The sequence below is a fragment of the Adiantum capillus-veneris genome, chromosome 11 (assembly GCF_014529385.1).
Source record: "Adiantum capillus-veneris isolate H3 chromosome 11, ASM1452938v2, whole genome shotgun sequence".
Lineage (NCBI taxonomy): Eukaryota > Viridiplantae > Streptophyta > Polypodiopsida > Polypodiales > Pteridaceae > Adiantum > Adiantum capillus-veneris.
Window position 1 is genome coordinate 38,994,835 of NC_140941.1, and position 12,460 is coordinate 39,007,294.

The 12,460-nt window shown below is 46.7% G+C and overlaps 1 protein-coding gene across 3 annotated transcripts in view; it reads right to left on the reverse strand.

Moving 5' to 3' along the window:
- The window catches only part of LOC147447124 (uncharacterized), a 326,621-nt gene that overhangs the window by 159,670 nt on the left and 154,491 nt on the right, over positions 1-12,460 (reverse strand). For all 3 annotated transcript variants that reach the window (XM_086523017.1, XM_086523016.1, XM_086523015.1), the window contains one exon: positions 3,295-3,451. In XM_086523017.1, coding sequence (XP_086379143.1) covers positions 3,295-3,451 — 157 coding nt within the window. The remainder of the gene's footprint in view (positions 1-3,294; positions 3,452-12,460) is intronic.

Below are 12,460 nucleotides of genomic sequence, written 5' to 3' on the forward strand. Positions count from 1 at the left end.
GCAACCCCAGCCGATGTTGTGTAGTCCTCCACAGTCGTGGGCGTCTGGATCTTCCCAGCTCAGTCGCTCGGTCGATCAGTGTGCCTCTGGTGTGAGACGACAAGCTTTGCTGTGGTAGTAACTCCTCCGGGTGTCCAATGGCAGCTCTAAAGAAAAGAAATCCAGAGAGAGAGAGACGCTGATGTGGCAATTGTACGGAATTTCATGATTCACGTTGTAGCCTTAGGACAGCGCCAGCTTTTAGGAATGATGCTTTTGATTTTGAAGCTTTTCATGTATTGCTTTTGATAGCCCATGGGACCTTTAAATATGTATTGAGAGGGCCTTTGCACTCAATCTTGTTGACGAGCAGCTAAGCAGAGAGAACCCTCGAACCCAGCCTTTTGCTCAAGCATTAATATAAAAATAAATATCGAAAGGGGCGCCAGACTTTGTGGCCAATACCTCTGGGCACAAAACTATGCCGGGCCGTGTCGACTCAAGTGAATTGTGATGGAATTTGTGAAGTGTTTTTAAGTGATTCTCTCGTGTGTCGTGCCGGATTCCCGACTTGGTCTGTTACAGTTGCAACAGTTTAATATCAAGAGTGGAGTCTGATTTGAGTGACTCTTGAAGTTTTTGTTGAGACACCTAGGAGAGCCTTCTCAACCCATAAAATCTCCATGTTACTGAGGCAGTTTGCCACCAAGGCTTGGGTCCTTGTCATCGGCTCAGCAAAGGTCTCACCAGGTTGTAGGACGAGGCTTTCCTGCTCACGTAAGGCTTTTTCTTGGTAATCTCCGAGGTGGAAAATGAAGTGCAAATAGCACTCTTCAATGTGTCTCGGTCTGCAAAGTGGTTTTCTATAAATTGGCTATACCATTGATGTGCAAGGCTATCCAATGTCAAGGGAAATAGTACTAAGTATGTATGTTCCCTATTCAAGCCTTTACTTTTGCACAAAGAGAAAAACCTCCTCAAGTGGTCGTCAGCTGTTGAGAGCCCCTAGCAGGTTGGAAACTTGATATTCACCTTTACAAGATGTTGACCTTTGCCAAAATGTTGACTAGTCCCTCAACCATTTCTGTGGGGACTATAGGCTCTAGAGTGGCTGGCATTGCGGTTGGAAGTATGAAAGAGAGGCAAGGGGGTGACAAGGGTGGCGATAATACATAAGGAACCAGGGGCCTAAGTTCGGGTGAGGATGTCGAGGCTTGGGGTCAATGTAACAAGGAACGGACGGAACGCAGTCCAAACGTTCCCAAACGTCGTTCCGGACAAGTCCCGTTCCCCAAACGGAGTCGGGAACGGAACGCCGTATGGAACGGGGTGTAACCGGGGACGGGGCGGAACGTGAGGCAAAACGGTAGAACGCAGGGCGGAACGGGCAAAAGTAGGCATTTGGGGGCAGAGTTGGGGCTGTTTGGGGTACATGTTTGGGGCAGTTTGAGGACATGTTTGGGGGCAGATTTGGGGTTGTTTAGGAGTTAATTTGGCACTAAGATGAATGGAGATAATTCAAGCCTTACTTTAGTCGACCGTTGCAGCCCCGTTCCTGTTCCGGCCCCCCTCCTTCGTTCCTCTTCCGTTCCGGAGCCTCCCGTTTACGTTCCGGGTAACTATGCTTGGGGTGGTAGTGGGAGTGGGGGTGGAGTGCTTCTATTAGGTAAGAAGGGTTGTCGCTTCCTGTGATAATACTGCAATGGACTCTTCAAGGGACTAACACCATCCTGAGGCTACCGTTCGTGGGTCATACATGAGCACTACAAACCAAACAGCTTGGTAGGTAGGCAACCTGCTTGCACAAACATTCGATCTCCTAGGACTAGTGGACCTCTTGACCTCCTAGGACTAGACCTCTTGACCTGCTTCGACTGGTCGACCTTCTTGACCTGCTTTGCCTAGACCTCTTGACCTGCGGGGACTACTCAACCTTCTTGACCCGCTTAGACTAGACCTCTTGAGCTGATTGGACTAGTCAACCTTCTTCACCTGCTTGGACGACTACACCTCTTCGCCTAGTCCCTCTTGACTAGAAGACCAGTCTACAAGTCGAACACGCAATGGTTGGGCCTAGCTATGCCACCAGCTTTAGCAAGCAAGGCGAAAAGACATTAGTTGAAGACCCACCAGGCATGCCAAAAATGAGAGCACCGGTAGTCTGGTGCTTTGTGCATATGGTGGGTAGCCTCAGAGCAGAATGCTCAGAGTTTCACTCAAGCGCTCACTAGTGTGTAGTGCAATGTGATAACTGGAAATGTGTAAAAGAAGAGAACTGCAACAATAGTAGAACACATAGACTAGAGGTATGGATGACACAAGAGACGAGAACTGCTTAATCAAGCCTCGCTATATTGCAAGATACCAAGTTCAAGACACTAGTGGGAACTGCACGCAGTCTAGACCACAGGCTGTGCTACTCGGATACAAAAGGGGTGTCGAGGCTACATAGTGCAGCACCAAGTGTTGTGTGACTCTAGACTCTGACTTGTTTTTTGTAAATCTTTGGGACTAATTTACAGGTGGGAAACCTCAAGGTGAGGAAAGCCCACGGAAAGGATCATATACAAAAGAAAAAACACAAAAGTGTTCGGCTGTGAAAAAGGGCGAAAAGCATTCATTGGAAAGCATACGCATCTCTGGGGCGATATCACGAATTTCCAAGGTAAAATGTAAGATTGCCCAAGGGAAAGCTTGAAAAACTGAAAAGGATCTTCATCGGAGCGATGGAACATATAGCCATTACGTTGGCTCCACAGGGAGTGATATATTTATAATGGTAAAAAAAAATTCACCCTTGGTGAGTGGATGAAGGAGACCCAGTAGACCATGTGGCTGATGGTAGACCAGGGATGTCTAGGCAAGGCTGATGGTCCTGCTATCACTTGTCCGCATCCTGCTAGAGTGCTCGTTCAAAAGTAGTCACATCAGTAGGTCCATCTAGTCCATGTCTTTGAGGGAAACATATGTGGTTTCCCACAATGCTTAAACAAGCTTATAGAAGAAAACATCTTCTGCACTAAAGCTTATGATCCCCCGTTAATGAGGATACCTCCAAGTGTTAGCCTTTAGGTATATAACTCTAGTCTGACTTTTTTCTGATGGCCAACTTGCTTAAACAGATTGGCATTGCTGTTACTCGGTCCCTTAAACACTAGAGCCTTGGCATGCATGCTAAGAAAATTAGGGGTCAGATTGTTTTAGCAAAATAACAGAATTGTAAACTTAGCACTGAGAATGCAATGAAATGAAATCCAAAAGAGAGTTTGAAAAAAGAAAGTCAAAAGGTAAATGAATTGGAAGCTGAGAAAGCACCTTCATAATCTTTTTGATCTGTGTGGGAAACCTCTATACGATTCCGCCAAAACGATGGTTGATGCTTAAAAGCAACAACTATAAATCTGGTTGACGAAAATATATCTTCCACGGCATGACCAATGGAATGTAACCTTTTCGTATGATCTACACAAACCTAAGCCAACAACAATACAACTGATTTTATGACTTTCAACATAGAATGCATTTGTTTACCAAATGATATCGAAAAAATAAATATATAACTTAAGGCAGGATATTGCCAGTCTATAAATACTTTCACACTTGATGGCATAAGATCTTGAATGTATAATCCAAAGCTTGGAGGGAACATTTGTTCAACCATTTAAGAGAAAACTGTTTTGATGTATCCCAAAGGTGGGTACTTGACTACATACTACATACGCCTATCAAGTCAAAATCCAAAGTCTTCTATCGCATAGCATAGTGTTTTTGAGCAAGGATGTTAGGCATAGCATGAAGATGTCCTTCATGAATAAAGCATGAAGCGAGTCTAGGTCATTTACATGGCAAAGAGACAATGTTGAGCTCTGCAATTCTCTTAGCCTCGCTTCTGTAAATCACAAGTCCCAGAGCTGAACTTTGTAGAAATAGAGCACTTGAAGAAGTAGGCTTTATACAAAAGCACACTAGAAAAATAAAACCTTTTCTGTTGAAGTGCTTTATGGAGAAGAGATCTTTCATTATGTTGGAAGTTAAACACCTCACACACCTTTGAAGATGGTGAGAGCTAGAGGGGTATGAGAGTAGATTGAGAGGAAGGAGTAAGATGTACATCTCCTCACATAATCACTCATATTAGCATATTTTAGCTTAGTAATTAGCATGGTAGAGGAGATGAGCATGCATTGAAGCTTGGCTCTTGGTTGGATTTGCATCACAAAGCCAAGAGTTGTTGGTGTAGGCCTCCCTTCTCAAAAGCTTGGAGTAGGTGATAAGCTTTCCATTAAAGCTTGAGAAGAGAGAGAGTCTTATTACTCCACACATGAGTTGTGTGTGTGTGAGTCAATAATGCCTTTGAAGAATCAGCCCCCTCAAGTCCTAATACACCAAACTCATAAATGAGATGTTTGCTTCAGTAGCTCAATGCGTCGATGCCTAACAGAGTCAATGTATCTCCTTGTGGTTGTAACAGAGTTGTTGGTTGTTGCCTCTTAATTGTTTCAATGCTACCTCCCCTTGCTTGCCTCCCACCTCATGGATGGTGCCAGGCCTTGCCATTTTTCTGCCATGCTACAGAGCTTCTACACGCCATTGCTCACCTTGACAACCTCCCAAGAGCCCAATCAGCTACTGCAAAGGTACAGTAGCCATCGCCACCAGGACCGGCCTTAACTCCACACAGAGAGAGAGAGAGAGAGAGAGAGAGAGAGAGAGAGAGTTTATTATTGTCCTTGGAGGTCAAATATGACCTATGGGACCAAAGTTCCATGTGATGTAGTATGTGTATGGCTGATGAGTGACTCTCGATGCTCCAAAATTGTGGTGATGAGAGTCGCAATGGAGAGCCCACACTGTGGCTAGGAGAGGAAAGTGTGTAAGTCTAAGTCATGGCTGAAAATGTGAGAGAAACAAGTTCAAATGTGACCAAAACTTGAGCACTCTAGTAGCGTGCGGTATTACGGCGAGGGGTCTGGGTAGGGGCGAGGGAAAGTGAGGGGGTCGGTAGGGGCGAGGGAATGTGAGGGGGAGGGTAGGGGCGAGGGGCCTGGGTAGGGGCGAGGGGAAGGTGAGGGGGTGGGTAGGGACGAGAGGGAGTGGGTAGGGGGCGAGGGGGAGGGACTAGGGGCGAGGGGGTGAGGGGGAGGGACTAGGGCGAGGGGTGGTGAGGGGTCGGGGGCGAGGGCAACTAGGTAGAAGGCAAGGGGGAGGGACAAGCGCGAGGTGTAGTGAGGGGGCGAGGGGGAGGGTAGGGCGAGGGCGAGGGGGGTAGGGGCGAGGGACTAGGACTAGGGCGAGGGCGAGGGCGAGGGGGTGAGGGTAGGGCGAGGGGTAGTGAGGGGGCGAGGGCGAGTGGGAGAGGGGGAGGGTAGGGCGACGGGTAGGTGGACTACGGCGAGGGCGAGGGGGAGAGGGGGAGGGTAGGACGAGGGGAGGGGGAGGGACTAGCTTGAGGGCGAGGGGGAGAGGGGGAGGGTAGGGCGAGGGGTAGGGGGCGAGGGGGTGAGGGGGACTAGGGGCAAATAAGAAGCACACAACTATCATGAGCAAGCCAGATATCATGATCTTGGAATTCATCTTGCAGGACCGGCTCTGTGAAGGGAGTTTGCTAGACACAGAAGAGAGCTTTGTTCTAGTCGGAGAAGCAGACACCAAATGGGTTGATCGTTGAGAGGGGGGAACTCCTGTAGAGGAGATTTCTTACTGCTTCTATACTTCTTCATAGGATCAGGTGGCACATTAGGTTTAGTTACTGTGGAACCATTTGAAGAGGGTGTACCTTCAGGCAAAGAGTGAATAGAGACTCCATAACAAGGCATACATTTGGTAGCCTTCAACCACTCCAACAGATCTTCGTCTGACCCTTCAAGTGTAGTAGGCTGTTCTTGTTCAGGGTTGGTTTTCATTGACAAAGAAACTTGCTGCACCACTGGATCCATACCTCCTTCTAAGAGGATGGGTTGCATCGGGGAGCCAGAAGTTTGTATCCACATTGCGTCAATTCCCCAATCATGAAGTGCTTTAGTGCGACGCAACCATGGTCTGTCTTCCAATGAGCAAAGGAAATCTACCCTCAACTTGGGGAAGACGAACCACAACAAAATCCAAGTTAAAAGTAAAGTCTTGTACCTGCAGAGGCACCTTCTCCACTATGCCCACTGGGTAGACTGTCCGTTGGTCGGCCAATGTAACTGTGAAGGGAGTAGGGCGAGTAGGCTGTAGACCTAGAGCTAAGATAGTGAACTCGGGCATCAGGTTGATGCAAGATCCACCATCCACTATCACTCCTGAGAATTTCCGATCCAAAACGGACACTGTCAGGCGAGGGCTTCTATAATCAGTGAGTGGAGCAACGGGATTGGATATCATATAGGACTCTGATGGTGGCACTTGGAGGTGCCTGCCACTAGGACCTGCTCCAGGATAGAGTGATTGAATAACAGCAAGGGTATCACTTGTAAACTTTGCATCTAGTCGCAGCATGTCATAGAGGGACACTTGTTGGAAGGTGTTCTTCAAGACCGACTCTGCTATAAGCTTTTCCTGTTCTTCCAGTGGTTTCTCCAGTACATTGATCTTTTGTAGATCAGAAACTGCTTCCAAGAAAGCTTCATCGATATCGGAGAGTTAAAATTTGGATTCGTTCATGGCACTGGGGGATGGCTTGTTAACAGCTGCAGGCAGGGTATCCACTCGTGTGAGACTGTGTGGGGGAGTTGAACTTGTTGGAACGCTAAGACCGAGAGCGGCTCTCTGAGCCCGGGTGAGGACACCCGATGGCTCCTCTGCCAACTGGGGCGGCTTACTTTTAGGGGTAACTACGTGGGTAGAAGGGGGCAGCTGAGAAACACTGCTAACTGCTATCAAATTGAGCTTGGGAAAGGCAAACTCAGTCTGGCTTTGACTTGGGTTCGAAGCCGTGAATGCACGAATTTTAGGGCAATCCTTATTGTAGTGATCCTTCATATCAAGGCAATGACGGCAGGGAGGGGACCCTTCGGGCAGAGGGCATTTACTTTGGTAATGACCATATTCCCCGCATTTGTAGCACAAAATGGGCCGATTCAATGGACGAGTCGAAGGACGAGGTGGTCCTTGATCCATGGAGTTGGAGGTGGAGGCATAGAAGCTGTGAGGTGGGGAGGGAGCATGGGTGTGATAAAAGCTCTGAGAGGGAAAAGTGCTCTGCATACCTTGCATTGGAGGGGCTGACAATAAAGGTGGCATGTGGTGTGGATGGCCACATGGAGAGACCATGTTGGATGCAGGTGCTAGCCCTTGTTGAAAAGTAGGACCAAGACTTTGTTGTATTTCTCGCAAACCCTTAAGGTTGTAGACACCTTGTCTTCATGCCCCGACTTTTCGCAGAAGTGGCAATAAACCCGAAGGGGACAATCCTGTGGAGGCTGTCCTGGAGAGTGGCATGAGCTGCACCATACCATAGCCTTAGTCTCCTGCTCAGACCTAAGCTCTTCTAGCTCTCTCTTTATTTGATCCAAAGCCTCGTGATGTGGGGGCTTCTCATGTTTGAGGGAGATTGATTTCTCCTCTTGAAGAGCTCTCTGTAACTTTAGGGCTTCAAGTTCTCTGCGCAAAGAAGTCAATGGATCAGCACAACTACTTTCCGAAAACACAGAGGGACTCTCTATGTGAGGGGAGTTGCTCAACAGCTTCCTAGCCCCCTCTATCCTAGTAGCAGCTGCAATCAACTCTTCCAGAGTCGCGTCCGATCGAAGACTCTCTCGGAGTTTTTGCTGAGAAGTTTTGGGGAGCGCCTTTTCCACCCACTTCTTAAGCATAAATTCACCGGGTTGTTGGGGAAGATTGGCCACCAGAGACTTAGTTTTAGTCATAAGCTCTGCAAAAGTCTCCTCTGGTTGGAGCACCATGTTGGCCAACTCATGCAACACCTTCTCCTCGTAGTCTCCTGGCCTGAAAGCTGCACAGAACTGTTGTCTTAAGGCTGCCCAAGTTGCAAAATGGTTCTCTCCAAACTGGCGGTACCATTTGTCTGCTAAGCCATCCAAGGTGGATGGAAATAGTACCAAATAAGCATCTTCTCTGTTCAGACCACGACCCCTACAGAGAGATACAAACCTTCCTGCATGGTCGTCAGAATCTTCTGAAGAGAGTCTTTTGAAGGTAGGGAACTTGATGCTTACCTTGGCCAAAACACTAGCTAACGGCTCCATGACTCCTTGCTGAGTCTGTTGCTCAATAGCCTGTTGTAGCAGAATAGGAGAGAGCTTTACTGGAGAAGGTGATCGGGAAGATGTGGAACCGGATGAAGGAATGGGTGATGTCGTATGTGGAGGTATAGGTGATGAGGTCGATGGACTTCTACAAGGTGCCAAAGGTCTTCTTCTGTGATAGTACTTCAGAGGGCTCAGTATGTTGGAATTAGGGTTGCAGAGAAACACACACAGCTTGGAGAAGACGAAGGAAGCTCAAGGCACACAATAGAGAGTGTGTTACTTAGTGCGCAATGGAAAGATAGATAGCCCTAGAGTGATGGGCGTATATACAATGCACGGGGGAAAAAACCTCCTAAAGAGGGAAAAAAATACCCCGGCGGTCCTAGTGTGTTCACACACATCACTACCACATGTATATGGTAACAAATCCCCCCTGGAGTGATGCGGTGAACGAGAGCTGGCACATGAGTAAAGGGAAGTGCCATGCCCTGAGGACAGGATCAGTCCACAAAGGGGAGTAAGCCCAAAGCTTTGCGGAAAGCTTCAAGCTTCTCACGAGACAATGCCTTTGTGAAAAGATCTGCAAGGTTGTCCTGTGTTGGCACATAAGCCAAGCTGATCTCTCCTGCTGAGAGCCTCTCCCTGACATAGTGGTAATGCACCTCAATGTGCTTTGTGCGAGCATGAAAAACTGGGTTCCTCGCAACTGCCAATGCGCTCTGACTGTCAGTGTAGATAGTGTTGGCAGTGTCCTGTCCAACACCCAAGTCAGCCATAAGGCGTCTGAGCCATACACACTCAACCGTAGCTGTGAAGACTGCCCTGTACTCAGCCTCACAACTCGAACTGGCCACAGTAGGTTGCTTCTTGCTCAACCATGATATACATGAACTGCCAAGCATGAAACAAAAACCACTTGTGGACACTCGCGTGTCAAAACAACCAGCCCAATCTGAGTCCGAAAAAGCATGTAAGTCTGGCGGCAATGATCCCCCCTTGGGATAAAACAAGCCAAGATGTAAAGTGCCACTAAGGTAGCGGAAAATCCTCTTGACAGCCTGCCAATGCTTAGACCCTGGGCTATGCATAAATCTGCTGACCTGCGAGACTGCAAACTGAATATCTGGCCTCGTGTTGCATACATAAATGAGGCAGCCAACAGCAGTTTGGTAAAGAGTGACATCAGCAGGATCGCCAGCATCATGTAGACTCAACTTCAAACATGTTTCCATGGGAGTGGCAATAGGTTTGCAATCCTCAAGTCCAAACTTACATAGCAATGTCTCTATGTAACTTTTCTGACACAAGGGAAAACCACCATCACACTGCTTAAACTGTATACCCAAGTAATGATGCAACAGCCCCAAATCTTTCATCTTGAAAGTAGCATTCAAATCAGCCTTAAATTCAGCAATATGTCTCTCATTTGGTCCAGTGATCAGCAAATCATCAACATAAAGAACCACAATGAGAAATACATCATCCTCACGCTTTACATACAATGTGCTTTCTGTTGGACTGTTACGAAAGCCTCGTTTAACCAAATGAGTGTTAGCTTTCTCATACCAAGCACGAGGAGATTGCTTCAACCCATACAAAGCCTTCTTACATTTGCACACTTTGTCCTCTTGTCCTTTTATGACAAAACCGCGAGGCTGCGTTACATAAACTTCCTCAAATATGTCACCATTCAAGAAAGCAGTAACAATGTCTGATTGATGTACATCCCAACCAAAATGAGCTGCCAATGCACATAGAAAACGCACAGTAGTCATACGACAAGTGGGAGCAAAAGTCTCTTCATAATCTATGCCTTTTTGTTGTGCATAACCCTTTGCAACAAGTCGAGCCTTATGGCGATCGATCTCACCATCCGGCTTGCGTTTCAACTTGTAAACCCACTTCGTACCAATGGCCTTTTTGCCAGGAGGCAAATCACATAAAGTCCATGTGTCATTCTCTATAAGTGCATCATATTCTGATTTCATGGCAGCAATCCAATTTTCTGAATTCTGTGCTTCATCAAAAGACAGAGGCTCCTCAACATCATGTAAACTAGACACAGCCAAAGCATAACAATCTGATGCATAAGATGCATGGCGAGAGCCTGAACGAGTACGACTAGATAAAGGTGCATCCAATTTACTGTCACGCAAAGTGTGCACCAGCCATTTTGGCATACCTCTAGCCTGCTCATTTTCAGCCCTTTCCTCATCAAGTACATCATGTACATCTGCATCAGTAATAGGCTGTTCTAAAACATTTTCAGAAACCCCCATAGGCTGTACATTTGCCTCATTGGAACTTACATTCGTATTTCCACCACTGAAAAGAGGCAACAAAGTGTCATAAATGTCCTGTGAGCTTACATTACTGTCTCTAGTACATGACAGCAAGGGTTGAACAGAATCTTCCACAAACACTACATCCCGTGAAACCAAAATACGTTTTGTTTGTGGATGATACAACCTGTAACCTTTGCTTTCAGCACTATAACCAACAAAAATACATTTGACAGCCTTATCATCCAATTTTCTGCGCTGCACTTGTGGCACCAAAGCATATGCCAAACAGCCAAAAACACGCATGTGCTCAATAGAAGGTTTTCTATCATGCCATGCTTCATATGGAGTAATAGACTGCAAAGCTTTCGTAGGGCACCTGTTAAGTACATAAGTGGCACACATGATGGCCTCAAGCCAAAAAGAATGCGGCAAAGCTTGACTTTTGACCATACATCGTGCCATTTCCGTTAGTGACCTGTTTTTCCTCTCAGCAACACCATTTTGCTGAGGTGTATAAGGCACTGTACATTGGTGTTTTATCCCACGACTAGCCAGAAATGCATTAAATTCATGAGACATATACTCCCCCCCTCGATCGGAACGGAGGGTGCCCATAGTACATTTTGAGACATTTTCAGCCATAGCCAAAAATTGTTTGAAGCACATAAAAACTTCGGACTTCGCTTTAAGCGGAAATACCCACGCATGCCTGGAGTAATCATCAATGAAAGTCACGAAGTACAGGTAATTGCCCAAGGACGGAGTTTGCATGGGCCCACAAACGTCACTATGCACAAGCTGCAACCTGCATGTGGCCCTAACTGAACCATCCTTTGGAAACTTAGAACGCTGCATTTTACCCAGAATACAGCCTTCACAAACATGTTTGATAGGTGCTTCAAGAGGCGGCAAAGAAGCAACCATATCAGATTTCTGCAAACGCAGCAAACTGGCAAAATTCAGATGACCAAAACGTGCATGCCAAAGTTTTGCATCTGAAATAGCCCTTGAATCTGCAACAGCATTTGCAAAATTTTGTCCACACTTGTCATACAAAGTGAGCTTATACAGCCCACGGCACAAAAGCCCAGATGCAACAATTTCATCACCAAAACTGAGATCATGAACTGTACATCTGTCATCCACAAATTTGACTACAAGTCCAAGTCTAGCAAGTGCGGATACAGACAAGAGATTCTTCTTGATCCCAGGTACATAAAGTGCATCAACAAGTGTGAAGGAACTGCCATTAGCAGCAGTGAGCACAATCTTTCCAACTCCCTGAACTGGATAAGAGGCGTTGTTGGCACAAGTGACTGAATTCCCATGAGGGACAGACTCGAGAGAGGTAAACAATTCACGATGTGAGGTAATGTGCTTTGTAGCACCACTGTCGAAATACCACACATGTGAATCTGCAGCAACTGACAAGCATGCATCATGGACAGCAGGATTGTAAGTGCACTCTGCGCTAAAAGCCCATTCTGCATCAACATCAGCATCACAATCTCCTTTCACAGAAGACTCAACAATGGCTGCATTTGTAGTGGAACCAGCATTTGCAGTGGAACCACCCTCTTTCTTCTTAGCCTCTTTGGCCTTCAACTTAGGACACGACTTGATCAAGTGATCATTGGCTTTACAATAATGGCAACGCATTTTCTTTTTGCCCTTATCACCAGAATTGCCAGACGAAGTGCTGCCAACAGAAGCATTAGGAACAGAATTTTTGCCACTCGCAGCAGAACCATAAGAAGTGGCTGCATTACTGTTACCACCCTTTCTTTGAGAAGCAATAAAAGCTTGTTCAACTGCACGCTGCCTAGTCCTGTTTTTTCTAGAAAGTGACTCTTGCAACAGCAATGTGCATAATGCATCAAACTTGACAACTTCAGGATTTCCTTGGGTCATCAGTCTCCAAGTACTAGCAAAAGTCTGGTAGGAATCTGGTAAGGCATCAAGAACAGTCTGCACAAGGGAACTGTCAGAAATGACTTCACCTGC